The 15,950-nt window shown below is 46.7% G+C and overlaps 1 protein-coding gene across 2 annotated transcripts in view; it reads right to left on the bottom strand.

The window, feature by feature from the left end:
* The window catches only part of ITGA9 (integrin subunit alpha 9), a 351,949-nt gene that overhangs the window by 21,992 nt on the left and 314,007 nt on the right, over positions 1-15,950 (bottom strand). For both annotated transcript variants that reach the window (XM_067753774.1, XM_067753773.1), the window contains exons 24-26: positions 15,197-15,322; positions 14,221-14,340; positions 10,457-10,558 (exon numbers count right to left, since the gene is read on the bottom strand). In XM_067753774.1, coding sequence (XP_067609875.1) covers positions 10,457-10,558; positions 14,221-14,340; positions 15,197-15,322 — 348 coding nt within the window. The remainder of the gene's footprint in view (positions 1-10,456; positions 10,559-14,220; positions 14,341-15,196; positions 15,323-15,950) is intronic.

Here is a 15,950-nt window from a genome sequence, read left to right as displayed (position 1 = left end):
GTCCGTCCATCCATCCATCCACCCATCCAACAAATGTGTACACAAGGACCTACTATGTGCCAGGCACTGTAGGGATTCATTGATGAATAAAATAGGCAGTCTTTGCCCTCATGGAGCTTCCAGCTTGTAGAGAATACTGGCCAGTTAGACACATAAATACAAAATTATAACTTTAGAAAGTGCCCCAAAGGAGAGGTTCATGGTTAGAAAAGACTCTAAGATAAGCATGGCAGTCAGAAAGAGTTTTCTGAGGGACTGCCTGAGCTAGAGTTAAAGGGTAAGCAGAAGTTAACTAGTCAAAGAGGGAAAGGAACAACATTCCAAAAAGGAATAGCACGTGCAAACCCCCTGTGACAGAAGAGAGCCTGGCAGAGGTGAAGTACTGCCAACAGACAGTGAGCATGGAGCAAACGAAATGAACAAGAAGTCACCGGAAAATGTTCAAGATGAAGCTGGAGAGATGGGAAGGCCTGGAGGCTGTGTTAAGAATTATATGCTTTATATCAAAGAAGCTTGTGGCTTCCATCTGAAAACTGGCCCCATCTAGCTTTTTGATGGCTGCACTAAATCAAATCAAACCTGTAGTTATTTTGATCTTAATGTCTAATTCCTAAATAATTTAGTTTAATAGGTTACTTTCTTTTCATAAAACACTGAAATTCAAGCTTCTGACTCTCCTTCTCCATTCAGGTAGAGAGGAAATCGCTCCAAAAAGCAATGTAGAACCTCTTTTGTCTTCCTGAGGCATGGCTTTGAAAATTACTTATAAATAATCCCTGAGAATCATCAGATTCATTCATAAAATTACCTGAGAAAATTGTTGATAAGCATAGGAGGAATAAGGGATGCTTTAATTATGCCATTAAAAATACTGTGGGGGCTTCCCTGGTGGCACAGTGGTTGAGAGTCCGCCTGCCAATGCAGGGGACACAGGTTTGTGCCCTGGTCCGGGAAGATCCCACATGCTGCGGAGCGGCTCGGCCCGTGAGCCATGGCCGTTGGGCCTGCGCGTCCGGAGCCTGTGCTCCGCAACGGGAGAGGCCACAGCAGTGAGAGGCCCGCGTACCGCAAAAAACAAAAACAAAAACAAAAACAAAACTGTGGAATTAAACCTAAAAAAAAAAAAGAATTATACGCTTTATCTTAAGAGGCATGGGAGGTCAATGGAAGGTTCTAACTAGAGAGTGACATGGTTTGCATTTTGCAAAGAGCACTCTGGCTGCAAAACGCCTAGATTAGAAGGGAGAACTTTACATGGGGGTTCAAAGAACAGGTCCGTTTAAGAGGGCTGCAGGGGAAGTGGTTTCCCCAGCAGAGATATACACTCCCAGTATGAAAGGAGAAAAAAGACTGAGGCTGAGGGGGAGTCTGCACGTTTCAGAGGGTGGTAGGAGGCTGAGAGATGGGGCGGCAGAAGTTCTGACCAACGAAGGGATAGATGATCACACAGCAGCAGACTGAAGCTGGAGGGCTCGTGTGTCGGATGTTAACTAATAAAACATAAGAGAATTGAGGAGCACGAGGATTTGCCTCAATAGAGTCCTTGAGGAGGACAGACATCCGGCAGGGGCGATGGCAGACCCACACGCTGGGCAATTCTGCCTGCTACTGTAAACCTGAACGCACCTGAGGCTGGCAAGCTGGCATCAGGGAACCACCAGGAGCCAACTTCCAGTCTGAGGCAGCTGGTAAGCCTGAACCACAGCACTTGATTCACTTGTATGTTTCTGGAAACTTTTATGTTCTGACCACTGTAAATATGCCCAGTGTCATAGCTGGAAATGCTCAGGTCTCCAAAAGGCCTGAGAACATGACCACAATGGGGTACAGCTGGCCCAGGCCTGGCTGGATGGAGGGCTTCCACGGCTGAGGGGACAGCTCAGCATCAGCAGCACTCGAATGGAGGTTCAACCCCAGGCCCCACTGCCTGAAGGTCAATTACAAGGGCAAGATGCTTTCCACAATTGACATCACACACAGGTCTCACAGACGGAAGGAATTTATATAAAATAAAAAGTGGGAAAAGAAGAACATCTGGGACAATGAAATGTCATTTTCATCTGCTTCTAATTACATCTAGCAGCCAGTGGAGAAGGGGGCAGGGATAAAGGGTTGTGGGAGCTGGAGGAAATGTTCTCAGCAGAACCATGTCTTAAATCACTCTAAGAACAGAGGCTTCAGAAAGCATCCCTGCTCCAGGGAGACTGAAGACTTATGGAGATGACATCAATGAACAGAAAATAAATTGCATTTGGCAAGACGGACATTGTAAGTCTGTGCTGTGATAAACAAAGATGTCAAACTTGCCCCTGCAAGTTTGCCCCTGCCTGTTAGAATTTGCAGAGGAATGAGCTGGGCCAGTGCTAATTCCTTTATTGTTAAGAACGGGTCACATTTGTTGAGAACTTATCGTGTGCCAAACATGGTGCTAAGAGGTTTTATATCTATTACTCCTGAGAAACCTCATGACTGCTCTTTAAAGGGAGGAGGGGAACACAGCTCCTTTACCGCAGGCTACGGAGGGCCCTGGATGAGTGCTAATTCTCTTGATGAGTAGCTGTGCATCTGGTTAGGAACCAGGCCACAACAGGAAAGAGCTCCAGAATCAACAGACCACTAAGTCAGAGCAAGATGTGCTTCTGAGGTCACTGGAACCAAGGGTCGCTCCAAAGACGAAGGGCCAGCTGTCACCACCCATGGCTGCATTCCTACCATCTGCCAGAGTTGTGCTCCTGCTGTGCGAGGGCGGGGCAACAGGACAGCAGGGGCCCAAGGAGCGGAGGATGAAGGGAGACTCGGGCTTGCAAACAGGCAGCCCTGCACCAGACCCGGCCCTTCCACTGACAAGCTGTGGCATCTCAGGCTGGTAGGTCCCTTCACCTGAGGGTCTCAAGTTTCCTCATCAGAAAATGGGAGTAATAATATCTCATTCACAGGGGTGATGTGAGAGTGATAGGAGATAATCACATCAAATGCCCAGCACATCACAAGAATTGAGCATATACGAATGAAAACAATAAAATCGTTAAGCAATGGGACGCAGAAGGGCACATCGAGCCAAGTCCCCAGTGTCTGCGTGGAGACCACTGCCATCTGTACCCTATACTACTGGTCGTCCGCCCACATCCCTCGGGTCCCTCGATCAGTTCCCTATGTCCAACCCCAGCTTTACATGCATTCACTTCTAAGTGGACGGCACGTCAGAGGCCACCTGCCCCAAGGGCATGTGGGGAGAGGAGGACCCTGGGGCTCATTACCTCCTGGGCAGCCCCTGGCCAGTGACTGACACGTACAGGAGTGAGAAAGCCCAGCTCCCTCGCTTCAAGGCAGGATGATCTCTGAGGTGGTATTTGTGCTCCAGGGCTCCGCTAAGGCTGGGGCCCCTGGAATCTCATCCTTGGTCCGCTTGTTCTCTTTCCCTATCCTGTCTCCTCACTTCTTTTCCCGTCTCTCTGGGAGCATTTCCTTACTAAAATCTTTGCACCCACATCCTCATCTGAGGGTCTGCTTCTTGAGAATCTATTTTAAGACACCATCTGACTCCATCTGGAGCCCAACCTTCCCCTGTCCACTTAGAAAATGCTTTCAATACTTGTTCAGGGGTCACTCTGTCCATGCAGCCAGCCTCTCCTAACCTCTTCAGCTCAGGCTTTCCCAGCACAAAACCACACTACTCTGTGTGTGTGTGTGTGTGTGCTTGAGCACGTGTGTCTGCACACGTGTGCAAGTGCAGTGTTCACCCCTTGAGGCTATAATTTTTTTCTTGTTCATGTTTACCGGGGGGTCCAGTTCATGTCTAGTGAAAGAATTTGAGGGGCTGGACAGCAGCCTTGTCCTAAAATACAACCTTCCATAGCAGTGGTTTCCTTGGCTCCACAGAGCCTAGGGGTTTGGTGAGGGGATGCAGAGGCCCCCAAGGGAAAATGGAAATACAAGTTGGGGGAGTTCCAGGCATCCCACCTCTGACTCAACCAAAGCACATTTCAATTTAGAAAGGGGTTGTGTTGTTTAAAAAAATGATAATGATTATCATGATGACAGCTGGAAATCATTGGTTTAGAGTAAACTGATCATGATTCTTGAGGTTTTGAGGGAGGGAAAAGCTATTCTTTATTTGCTTCCTCCCATCCTTGGCCATCTCTTCATGCAATGGGAGCCACTACTAACTGACTGCTCATGCATAGGCACCAGGCAAGGGGCTTTGCACCAAGATGTGATCTGATCCTTCCCAACCCTTGAGGACAGATACTCCCCACATGTGACTGGCACAAACTGCTAGACCTCTACTGATATAAAGTACCTGTCTACTTCTATCTCCTCGGCCACCATCATCTCTAGCCAAGTGACGGTCACAACCTTCTTGCAGGCCCCTACAATCCACTGTCCACACAGTAGCCTATGATTGTTAAAAAATATATATTGAATCATGTCATTCCCCACTCAAAACAGAAGCTTGCAATGGCTTCCTTTGTAACTGCTCCCTGGTGTTATATGGTATGACCCTGCCTATGTCTCTCATCATGGATGTCTTCACGTGTCTCCCATCATGGACGTCTTCACGTGTCTCCCATCATGGATGGCTTCACCACTTACCAGGTTGCTGCCACACTGGTGTTTCAGCCTTGAACACACTAAGCTATTTGGCTCTTCATATGGCTCTCCCTCCTCACTGAGACACTCTTCCCTGCGCTTGGCAAGCTAATTCCTCCTCTCTCTCTAGATCTCAGCTTCCTTGGAGAAACATTCCTTTAGATTCCCCTCAATCTAGAGCAGGTTACTCCCATGGAACTCACCTTGATTTGAAATAAAACCCTTGTTTGCTTCCTTGTTTACTCTCTGTCACCCTCTCAGTCAGCTCTGGGAGGGCAGGGGCCATGGCTACTTTGCTCCCCATTGCACCCACAGTGTCTCTATGTTGCCTGGCCCGTAGCAAGCCCCCAATAAGTATTCATTGAATGAAACTGTGAATAGTGACAATCAGCAAACCACACTGGGATTTTTCTCAGTTCCTTATGGTTAGAGCTTAATTCTCACATTGGGGGTAGTGGGTGAGGGGAGAGGACCGCCTACCATCTTTTGATGATGACAGGGAATTGGGGGGGGTGATGACTTTCCAATGACCCTCTTCTTCATCGTACCTCTCAGTGTAAGAAGGGGGAAAACTCTCTTGCCGGGTATAATGTAATTTTTCACATAAATGGTAAAGTACAAGTCACAGTCTATTCGGCGACAGAAAATTGTAAAGTTTGCTTCAAGATGCATTAAACAACAAAAGAACTATAGGTGGCACCTTTCGAAGTAATCTCATTTACTACCTTAGATGATGCCCTCTAGATTGGGGGGCAGTGACAGGGAGCAAAACGGAGGGGAAACCTCCAGGAAGTAGAAAGCAGGTTTCCCATGTTACAGATGAGGAAACGGAGGCTCACAGAGCTTACCTGATACCCAAGATCACACCACTGGGATGTGAAGGAGATGGGATATGAAGCCAGGCTTTTCTAATTCCAAAGGGGGAAATACAGTGCTCCCTGTTCACAGAGGACAAGGCCAGACTAGAAGTACTGACTTCCCGGAAGGGCCAAGACCGGGAACTGAACTTGAACGGCTTCAGAGAAAATGAAGCTGGAACGTGCTGTCCTGATCAATTCGTGCGTGAGGGGGAGGTTTATTCAGAAGTGAAAGCGTGGCTGCAGGCTGGAGGCTTTGTTCTGGAGTCTGACTGAGACTGAGCAGGGAAAGCCCCCACTGGGGTGAGGAGAGCCAGGTCCAGTCTGAAGGGGCTGGCTGGGCTCCAAGGGTACCTGGGCAGTTTTAACAGACAGACTTTAAAACAAGTCAGTCCTTTCCAGAGTGGACACTTGCACTTGTCGGGGCCCTTTCATCCAAGGCCCAGTGCCCTCCCGTGTGACTGAGTGGCTGCAGGGCAGGGAAAGGAGCACCAGGCTGGGGAGTTAAGAGCTCCAGACACTATTCTTGGCTCAGTGATGTGAGATCCAGGGCAAGTCATCTATTCTCCCTGAGCATCAGAGGCCCTTTGTTCACTAGAGGAAGAGGCTTTGTGCTTCTAATCCAGGCAGGGCACAGCAGAATCTCAGGGGACTTGTTAAAGTTATGACCCCTGCATCTCCCCACCTGCAGGGTAAGGGATGGCAAAGGAGGACTGTGGGAGGGAGGTGACCTGGACATATGATTCCCGGGGCAGAAGGTGAAGGCCCCAGACACTTGTCCTGTCAGCAAATGTCAGCAAGGAAGTAGCTCATTCCAGCATATTCATTCTTAAAACAAAACAAAGCCCAAAGCACAAACACTGCTAAACCACCTATGGACAAAGACTTTCATGTTCTCTCATTAATGGAGCTGACAAAGTGGTCTAAATGACTGAACAAAGACTGGCTCAGATGGGAGCTCTAAGATGCACCAGGGGTTGGTTGGCCCCATGCTGTCTTCGGTATTAGAAAAGCACATGGGAGGGGGGTATTTGTCACTTTTTAGCATCCTTCCAGTGCTGGAGAGTCTTCCTCTAGGTGAGTCTTGGGGTGAGGGTGAGGCTCTACTATAATAGCCAAAAATGCCAGCCACCTGCTCTTTCTGGGGTGCCTGGTACCTCATGGACAGGGGTCTAACCTCAGCCAGTGAGAGGTTCCTGCCTGACTCCAGAGCAAGAGGCTGAGAGAAGCCAGGGAAAGTGTCCAGAGTACCACGCCAGGCTCTTCCTGGGGCCTGACCCAGCCTGTGGTCCTGGCGCCACAGATTTGTCATATCCCCAGCCTTCCTGGCAATTCTGAGAGCTACCCAATATCCTTCTAATCCATTCTGATTCCGCTAAAATGAGACGGAGTCAGTCTCTCCTGCTGGTACCTAGAATCTCAGCCTGGTGCCCACTCCACATGGCAATGACTTACTTATCCATCTGTGGATTTCCAGGTTCATAATGTATTCCACTATTTCAAACTATCAAGAAAATAGATTTGCTCTGTAACTCATACAAGCTTCTCACGCAGTCTGAGAAGGGAGTGTGGGGTGGTGGCTCTCAGGAGCAGAGCTGGTGTGCTGGAGATTCTTAGTTTGCCCCCGGGGAGTTTCTAGCCTCAGCTGTTGGCAGCACTGGCAGAAAAGCCGGAAGGGTTGGGTTGGACAGGATGGGAGTTCAGAGTGTTCTCAGCACAATCAGCGCTGAATGCGGTGACTCAGATCTCATCCACAGTTCTCAGGTTTGGGTCTGTACAAAGCCAGGTAAGCTGGTGTGGTTGGCCTTGGACACGTGCTAATACCCCACCTGGGAAGGGCACCTCAAATCTATTATTAGTAAACAAGGAAAATGCCTCAAATATCTAGTACATATTTCTAGGTATTCAACCGTACGCCCTGTAAAGCACTCCCCGTACCATGGCATAAAAATAAAAGACACAAAGAGTCCCAAGAAAATTATTTGATTTGCCTGTCAGTTGAATTATCACCATGTGCATTTTATGTGGTTAAAAACTAGATTGTTTTCCTCTTCTCACCCACACCCTGCTCGTTACCAGCAGCAAGTACACTTCCTGTTCATTCCAAGGCCATACAAATGTGGCGTCTGATCTAAACTCCTGCGATATTTTGCCTGATTTAAATTTGGTGGCTAGCCTCTATGGAAATTTCCCTTCCGATGAACAACTAACAGAGCACCAGGCATTCAGAAGAAACATGTAGGGTGGAACGTGTTTGTTCTAAAAAGGCAAACCTTCCTACTCAGAAAATATATATTTTTTTCTGCCAGGAAAGTTGAGAACAGATTGTAGTACTTCATCTTGGCTCACGGATTGAAAGGCAAAGTTATGGAAAGGAGGGAGGTGGGGGCATTGTAGGATTCCGACGGGTACCCATTTTTCTTAGAGTACCGGAAAAAAACTAGTTGAAAATGAGAGCTTCTTCCAAAGAACTCTTGATAATGATAATATTACCATAGTGCTCAAAATGGAACAGTAACTAATGGAAGTGGTTTTTGGGGGGCGTACAGATGACTCAGAATCCAACGATGGGGTGTTAGGCAATGTTTTCCTGGATCCCACAGCTCCGTGTTCTAATCAAAGGCAATGCACCCATGATATTTTTTTCATTTACCCAAGGGATTCCACCTGTAGGAAACCTGTTAGTTACTTCCGTTAACTCTTAATTGGGAACACAGTGGTCTACCAGAACATTCCAAACCTCTCATGTTGGGCATGTATCTCATCCTATGAAACTTTTTAACCAGAGCTGTGACAATGAGCAGTGAATCTCCATTCTTCTTCAATCCCCAGGTAAGTCTGAATTAGCAGTTAAATGGCCAAAAGGCAAGGAGGAAAAGGCAAAGGCCATCTCCAAATATTTGATCTTCCATAAACACTGACCCTAGGAGTGAAGGACTCCAGCGCCATTCCATTTCATCCCATTCAGTTTCTGTTATTAAAATGACTACGTGGAGAATTTCCTGATGTGAGTAGAGGAGTTAAGGTCTGCATCTGACAGTCCTTCCCTGCATCAGGCATGCAATACCCACGGCCTGGGGCAGCTTTAACATCCTCACAGATTCTTATTCATTCTGTACCAGCTGTTGCTTTTGTTTCTTGCTCAGGACTGAGAGTTCATGGAGGTCCTGGGCATTTCTTTAATTTTTTTTTTTTTTTTTTTTTTTTTTGCGGTACGCGGGCCTCTCACTGTTGTGGCCTCTCCCATTGCGGAGCACAGGCTCCGGATGCGCCGGCTCTGCGGCCATAGCTCACGGGCCTAGCCGCTCCGCGGCATGTGGGATCTTCCTGGACCGGGGCATGAACCCGTGTCCCCTGCATCGACAGGCAGACTCTCAAGCACTGTGCCACCAGGGAAGCCCCATTTCTTTATTTTTTAAAAGTTTTAATTTTATTTATTTTTGGCTGCGTTGCATCTCCGTTGCTGTACACGGGCTTTCTCTAGTTGCAGAGAGCAGGGGCTACTCTTCGTTGCGTTGCACGGGCTTCTCCTTGCGGTGGCTGCTCCTGCTACGGAGCACGGGCTCTAGGCACATCGGCTTCAGTAGTTGTGGCTCGCAGGCTCCAGAGCGCAGGCTCAGTAGTTGTGGTGCACGGGCTTAGTTGCTCCGCGGCATGTGGGATCTTCCTGGGCCAGGGATAGAACCCGTGTCCCCACTGGCAGGCAGATTATTATTCACTGCACCACCAGGGAAGTCCCCGGGCATTTATTTTCTACATGAACCCTTCCTAACCAGGGTCTTATAAGAGTGGGCTTTGCTCTGATCCTCATCCTCACATTTAGATATGTGGTGTCTCCATTGTTATTGGAAAATAAGTTAACCATTTTTTCTTTGTAAGTAATTAATCTCTGTGAATTTTTCACTTTTGTAAATTTGTCACAGCAATATTCACTCTTCCAAGAGAGGGTAAAGTCTCCCTTGAGAGAAGTAAGTTCCAGGAAAGGAGATGCAAAAAGCTAGCATCATTGCATAACTCATTGGCCAAACCAGTTCAGAGGCTGCTGTCTCCCCATGTGCCTAGGACCTCAGTGTGGGTGTCAGAGAATAAGCCTCCCCCCTGCCTCCTGCCCCTGAAAAATAATAAAAGGCAGCCAATTTCCAAGAGTACCCCTTTCCCTCCAGCTTCTCCCACACCCCACATCCGAGCTCCCGGTTGCCACATATTCCATCTTGAGGCTGCTTACCGACTGCACTTTATAGAACAGGGGTTCCCAACCCCCGGGCCACAGACCAGTACCGGCCTGTTAGGAACTGGGCCGCACAGCAGGAGGTGAGTGGCAGGCGAGAGACAGCAAAGCTTCATCTGTGGTTCCCCACTGCTGGCATTACCACCTGAACCATCCCCTCACACCCCGTGGAAAAACTGTCTTCCACAAAACCAGTCCCTGGTGCCAGAAAGGTTGCGGACCGTTGTGATAGAGGATACGGGGTTAGGTAGGGAATGAAAGAGGAGTTTCTAGGACTTGGCAACTAGGATGTGACCCCTTCAGGTTGCTCAAACAACTTGGTTTAGAAACACCCAGCGTTTATCCATGGACCAATGTGACTGGGAAGGCAGATGAGGTTTCAGGGAAAGGTCTGAGAAAAATAAAAATAGTCTTGGCTCCAGAATGGAAATGCAAGCCCTGTCAAGGGTACTTCCAGAAGATTTTTCCTTTGGCTGGTCATAGCCGGGAGCTTTCACATAACAACAGCATCCCAGAGAACATGGCTATCACAACAAGAGCAGACCGCAGAAGTTCTCCAACAGCATCCCAGAGAACATGGCTATCACAACAAGAGCAGACCACAGAAGTTCTCCATGGGGGCCTGGAAGCCAAGGCAGGCAAGGTCTTGGGTCTACCACAAAGCTGACATCTTGGCTTAGAGACCGCCTTTACCCTCAAATGCCAGCACCAAGTCTCCCAAGTCACCCAGATTCCCTCACCCTTGGAGGAGAGCTGTGTGTGTGTGGGGTGACCAACTCACCGTCATCTCCTCTGAGTTCCCACTGGCTACCTCCACCACCCTCAGGGCAGGGTCCACCTTCACCTTGGCGCGGGTCATGAACTGGATGACAGATGAACTGTCCTGAGGAAGAAACAACACAACTCACTGTAAGACTTTTCAATCACAATGGCTGGGCCCCGAGGTCCCAGACAGAACTGAAATTCAAAGATTCCATGTGAACCAGATAAAAATTTCTATCACTGAATGAGACAAGAGATTTCCAGTCTCTCTCTTGAGGATTCATTCATATCATAGTGGACGCTGAAAAGCTCTGGAGTTTTGCTGAGTCATCAACACATGCAGGCTTGTGTGCTGTGGTTTCCAAGTGGCAGGAGCCAGATATTTGGATCTTGGTATTGACATATTCCCAAAGAGCAGAGAATAAATAAAGCTGTTAACTGTGTACAACAAATCAAGGCCTGGCGTTCCATAGAAGGTATCTGATTTACATTTCTCAAGCATCTTCCTGCCTTGACCACAACCCTCAAACTCTCCACATGAGTTCCCTTTAACTCTTTCTTTGCTCTTAAATGAAGCTGGTTCGGGGGGTCAAAGCCATTTAAGCTTGGAAGAGGGTACCTGATGGAGAGATGAGAGGCGGGAAGCATCTAGCTTATACAGTAAGTCCCCCCACGTGTGAACGAGTTCCGTACCGAGAGTGCGTTCGTAAGTCTAACAAAGTTAGCCTAGGTACCCAACTAACACAATCGGCTATATAAATAGTACAGTACTGTAATAGGTTTATAATACTTTTCACAAAAATATTACATGAAAAACAAACACAAAAAATAAACATTTTAATCTTACAGTCCAGTATCTTGAAAAGTACAGTAGTACAGTACAACAGCTGGCATACAGGGGCTGGCGTTGAGTGAACAGGCAAGAAGAGTTACTGACTGGAGGAGGGAGAGGAGGTGGGAGATGGTAGAGCTGAAGGATCGTCAGTAATAGGAGACGGAGGGCAAGCTGCAATTTCACTCACGCCTGATGCTGATGGAACGCACGTTCACGTCTTTGAAAGTTCACAACTTGAGGAAGGTTTGTATGTAGGGAACTTACTGTAATTAGGTGATGGCCCAATGAGAAAGGGGATGGGGGGAGGGAGGGTGGCCCAGGAAAGACTCAGGAAGAGCCCACCAGCCATTGCAGGCAGAAGCCTTGGTGTGGGCTCAAAGCCACCAATCCAGATAATGAGAGAATGGCTCCAAGGCAGTGATGGAAGAGTTTGGAAGAAGACAGGGGCTGGCAAACTTGTCACTCAAAAAAAACTGCTTCAGTGAGCTCATATTAAGCAGTAAATAATTTTGTATGCAGCAATCTTTTACCAGTTTAACAGTTCTGTAGATTTGTGGTTTCATGGGTCAGGATATACTGTCTTTTCAATCTTAGATCATCATCATCATCATCATCATCATCATCATCATCTCGGACATTGCTAATGACAATAATAATGATGATGATGATGACGATGATAACTGTCAAAGTTAAAGGCCGAGCAGGTGAGGAGCCTGGCACAGAACAGGTGCCTTGTGGTTGTAAAAAACAAATACTTTGGAAGAAACTGGAATCCTCTGATGATTAAAAAAAATCAGATCCTACATTTCAAATGAAAACTTGTTAAAGTCAAAACAATAAAACCTCAAATTCCCTTGTCTGTGGCCAGACCTTCAGGTCAAAGGAAAACTAACAGAAGTGGTGGCCCAGGGAACCACAAGGCTGGTTCTGCTCCACATCCTTAGGGAGGCGTGGCTGGCCTCGGGGGCCCGACAGAGGCTTTCCTCTGCACCTGGGATTTCTGCTGGTTTCTGCTGAAAGGGAACCAGTAGGGAGATCGGTTCTCCAACATCCGCATACGACACCCCATGGCTTCCTGCTGTCTTGGGATGCAGACTAGGCTGGATGGCCCACGGGGACAGCAGTCACTGGGACATGTTCCTTGGCAAAGGGTCACCACTGATCACTGAGAGAGAAAGAGAAAGCTGCACAAGACCAGGCCAGAGCTGGGGACAAGGAAGGCTTGAGGCTTTGTGGTTAAATTTGTACTAATGACTAATTTATAAGTGCAAGCAGCAGCCAACTGGGTTGAGGCTGAAAGAGAAATCAGAGTGGCTTCCTGCCATCAGTGCCGTATCAGGGTTCTGTCAACAGTGCCAAGTGTGGCATAGGGAATAAAACTGTCACCAGGGCCGTTTATCAAGAAGGTGAACAGGATGGGTAAGCATACAGAATCATAATCCCTCAACCTGTCCTGGGGACCCAGGACAGTAAGGCACTTCCTGTGATATGACATTCTGGAATCATAGGGTGACCAGGGGTGCTCTAGTTCATGCCTGGTCCTCTCCCAACACTATCCTTTTTAAAGGGAGAGGTACAACAGGGAAGCAGTGCTGTGTGCACCCAACTTGCCCCAAACCAGTTTCCCTCCAAAGAATCCAGGGAAAGCAGAACTGTTCACAGCTCTCCACCAGCCGGAGTCGGAGAGTGGGTAAAACATCCTGTATCCCCCTGTGCCTGTGACTTATCAGGCCAACATGTTACTGCCATGCCTAATTTAAAAAATAACACTGGAATGACTTTTCTAAGGATATTCATTTATACACTGACAGTTTTATACAGACTAACACATTTAGTTTTTCCAAAGGAAAATAAAGAGAATCTCTGTGGCTAACATGCCTATTTTGTTTTAGCTTCACATGTGATTATTTTAGAAGCATCTTGTTGGATGTGGCCTTTCATACTCAGCAGCGTTTATGTTAAAATAAATCATAGTGAATGTGTATGATTTTCTTAAGGGCCACCAATTCATGGACTGAGGTATTTTTTATGAGCCACTTTTATAAACTTATAATAGCAAAGTGATCTGAGATTCGCTGCTCAGTGCTCTGTAATGGTCTATGTGGGAGGGGAATCTAAAAAGGAGTGGATATATGTGTATGTATAGCTGGTTCACTTTGCTGTGCACGTGAAGCTAGCACAACATTGTAAATCAACTATACTTAAATAAAAGTAAAAAAAAAAAAACCCTAAAAAAAAAAGTTATCTGAGATTCAGAAGTTGGAATTCTGAAAAACAAGGTGCCATCTAAACAAGGGGTTGGCAAACTATGACTCATGGGTCAAATCTGGCCCTTTGCTGGGTTTTGTAAATAAAGTTTTATTGGAACACAGCCACACCCATTCATTTGAGTATGGTCTATGGCTGCTTTCACAATACAATGGCAGAGTTGAGCAGTGGCAAGACACTGTATAGCCCATAAAACCTAAAATATTTACTACTGACCCTTTAAGGAAAACCCCTGATCTAAAACGTGGTCCCCAGAACAGCAGTATTGGCATCACCTGGAAGCTCCTCAGAAAGGCAGACCCTCAGACTCCCCTCTGAGGAATCTGTGGTTTAACAAGGTTTCCAGGTGATTCTGAAGCAAGCTAAAGTCTGAGAAACTCAACTGTGCAAACAAAACACCTAGGGAGCTTGTTAAAACAGAGATGCTGATTCCCAAAGGCTGGGTAGAGTCCAAGATTCTGCAGTTCTAAGGAGCTCCCAGGTGATGCTGATACTGCTGGTCCTCCAACCAGACTTTGAATAACAAGGGTCTGGTATGTTTCCCGGGCATCATCTGCAGCAGAATTACCAGTGGTGCTATCCAGGGCAGTTTTTTAAAGGGGGCAGGCAGAGTTTGTTCTGAGGAAACCAATTCAAATGCTTTTAAATGAACCCCAATAGTACAGCTTCCCAGGGCTTACCTTCTTCAGTATTTCTGTGTTCAGCAGCATGTAAATGTCTATAGTACGACTTTCTTCTTTAGCCAGCGCACTAAGATTACAGTGCATTGTTAGGCAAGAAATTCCTGGCTTTTCGCAGTCCTGAGAAGAACAAACAGAGAATGATCAAACCGTATTAAGAACAAAGACAAGAGCACAGCATTTATAGCACAGAGGGCACTGTGAGCTTCTATTCTGCGGACCAAGGCCATTCCAGGTAGAGGAAATCCATAGGAAGATGCAATTATTCCTTCTTGCCACCAGAGGGCAATTAAGGGACTTCCTTCCTGGCAGGCACCAGAATATGCCTTCAAGTCTAAGCTCACTGGTGCACCCTACCAAAAAACTGGATTTGCAAGGAGAAAGAAGGGAGATTTACTTATGTTGTTGGTGTTGCAGTTTTTATTGCTCATAATACACCAGTGTATGGGTACACTGCAATTGTTTATACATTCTCCTGGTGATGGACATTTGGATTGTTCCCAGTTTCTGGCTATTATAAGATTGCTGTGAACATTCTTGTCCATGTCTCTGGGGGATACAAGTACCCATTTCTCTTGGGGATATACCTGGGAGTGGAACTGCTGGGTCATAGGGTACAGATATGTTTAGTTTTAGTATATACTGCCCAATAGTGGTATACAAAGTGGTTGTATGAGAACCATCACTCTTGATTGGACTCATACTAGTGGGAGAAATGTTTAACTTTGTGCTTGGTGGGTTGCAAAGGTTTTCCCTTTGCCAGCCAATGGAATTAGAAATGTAAATTTAACACTTTGATAGAAACCTCAGGCTGAAAAATAGGAGTTGACTACAGTCCTTGTGACTTCCTAAGCCAATTGATTAAAACCAGATTTGGGAAATAATAAATGCCAAATAGAAGACTGGCTTCTCATCTCAGACTTGCCTTCCTAATGAGGACCACCCATGTTAACCCAAGCAGTAAGCAAATTCTTACCAAGACTTTTCTTCCCGACTTTGTGAAAAAAGCAAATATTGTATGGAAGATATTTTCTGGTTCTTGAGGGATGATACAGGGGGTTGGGTTTTTCTGGAAAGAACAGTTTCCCTTCTCCTGGCCCACCTGAAAATGAAAAGAAACCTGTCAGAGTGATCCATCCCAAGAAAGGATCATGAGCCTGGAATCCCTTATTGTAGAGGACGTTGCGGTAGAGCCCAAAGTCAACTGTTCCCCCTGGTCCATTCTCCAGGGGACAATAATGGCTGAAAAGCTGAAAGGCAGAAGTAGTAGCATCAACAAGGCCAAATAATAAAAAACATGGATGCTAAGTTGTTAAATAATTGAGATGGCACACAACATGCAAGTGAGTTGTGACCAAGGAAGAGTGGACAAAATAAACTTTAAAAACATCCTTACATCAACTCTCTGAAATGAGCATTCATGTTCTTTGTCTGGAGAAAGAAAATGAGGCTCAGGTTAAATTACTTGCTAACAATCACACAGACCAGAACTCAGGTTTTAGACCGAGATCTTCTGAGTTCCAGCCTTTAGGCATGGCCCACTGTCAGAGGTTTTCAAACTGTGTTCCACGGAACCTCTAGGTGCTGTGGAACCCCTCAGTGGATTCCCTAGAGAGGAGAAGGGCACCAAGCAGGACTGCTCCGGGCTCCCATCTCTGTTCCAACTAGAGCATCAACCACACATAATGTCATTTAAAACCAGGATTCTGCTACCAAAAAAAAAAAAAAAT

The sequence above is a fragment of the Pseudorca crassidens genome, chromosome 10 (genome assembly GCF_039906515.1).
Source record: "Pseudorca crassidens isolate mPseCra1 chromosome 10, mPseCra1.hap1, whole genome shotgun sequence".
Classification (NCBI taxonomy): Eukaryota; Metazoa; Chordata; class Mammalia; order Artiodactyla; family Delphinidae; genus Pseudorca; species Pseudorca crassidens.
The sequence above is the reverse complement of the archived record's forward strand: the minus strand, read 5'-3'. Positions and strand labels throughout refer to the sequence as shown.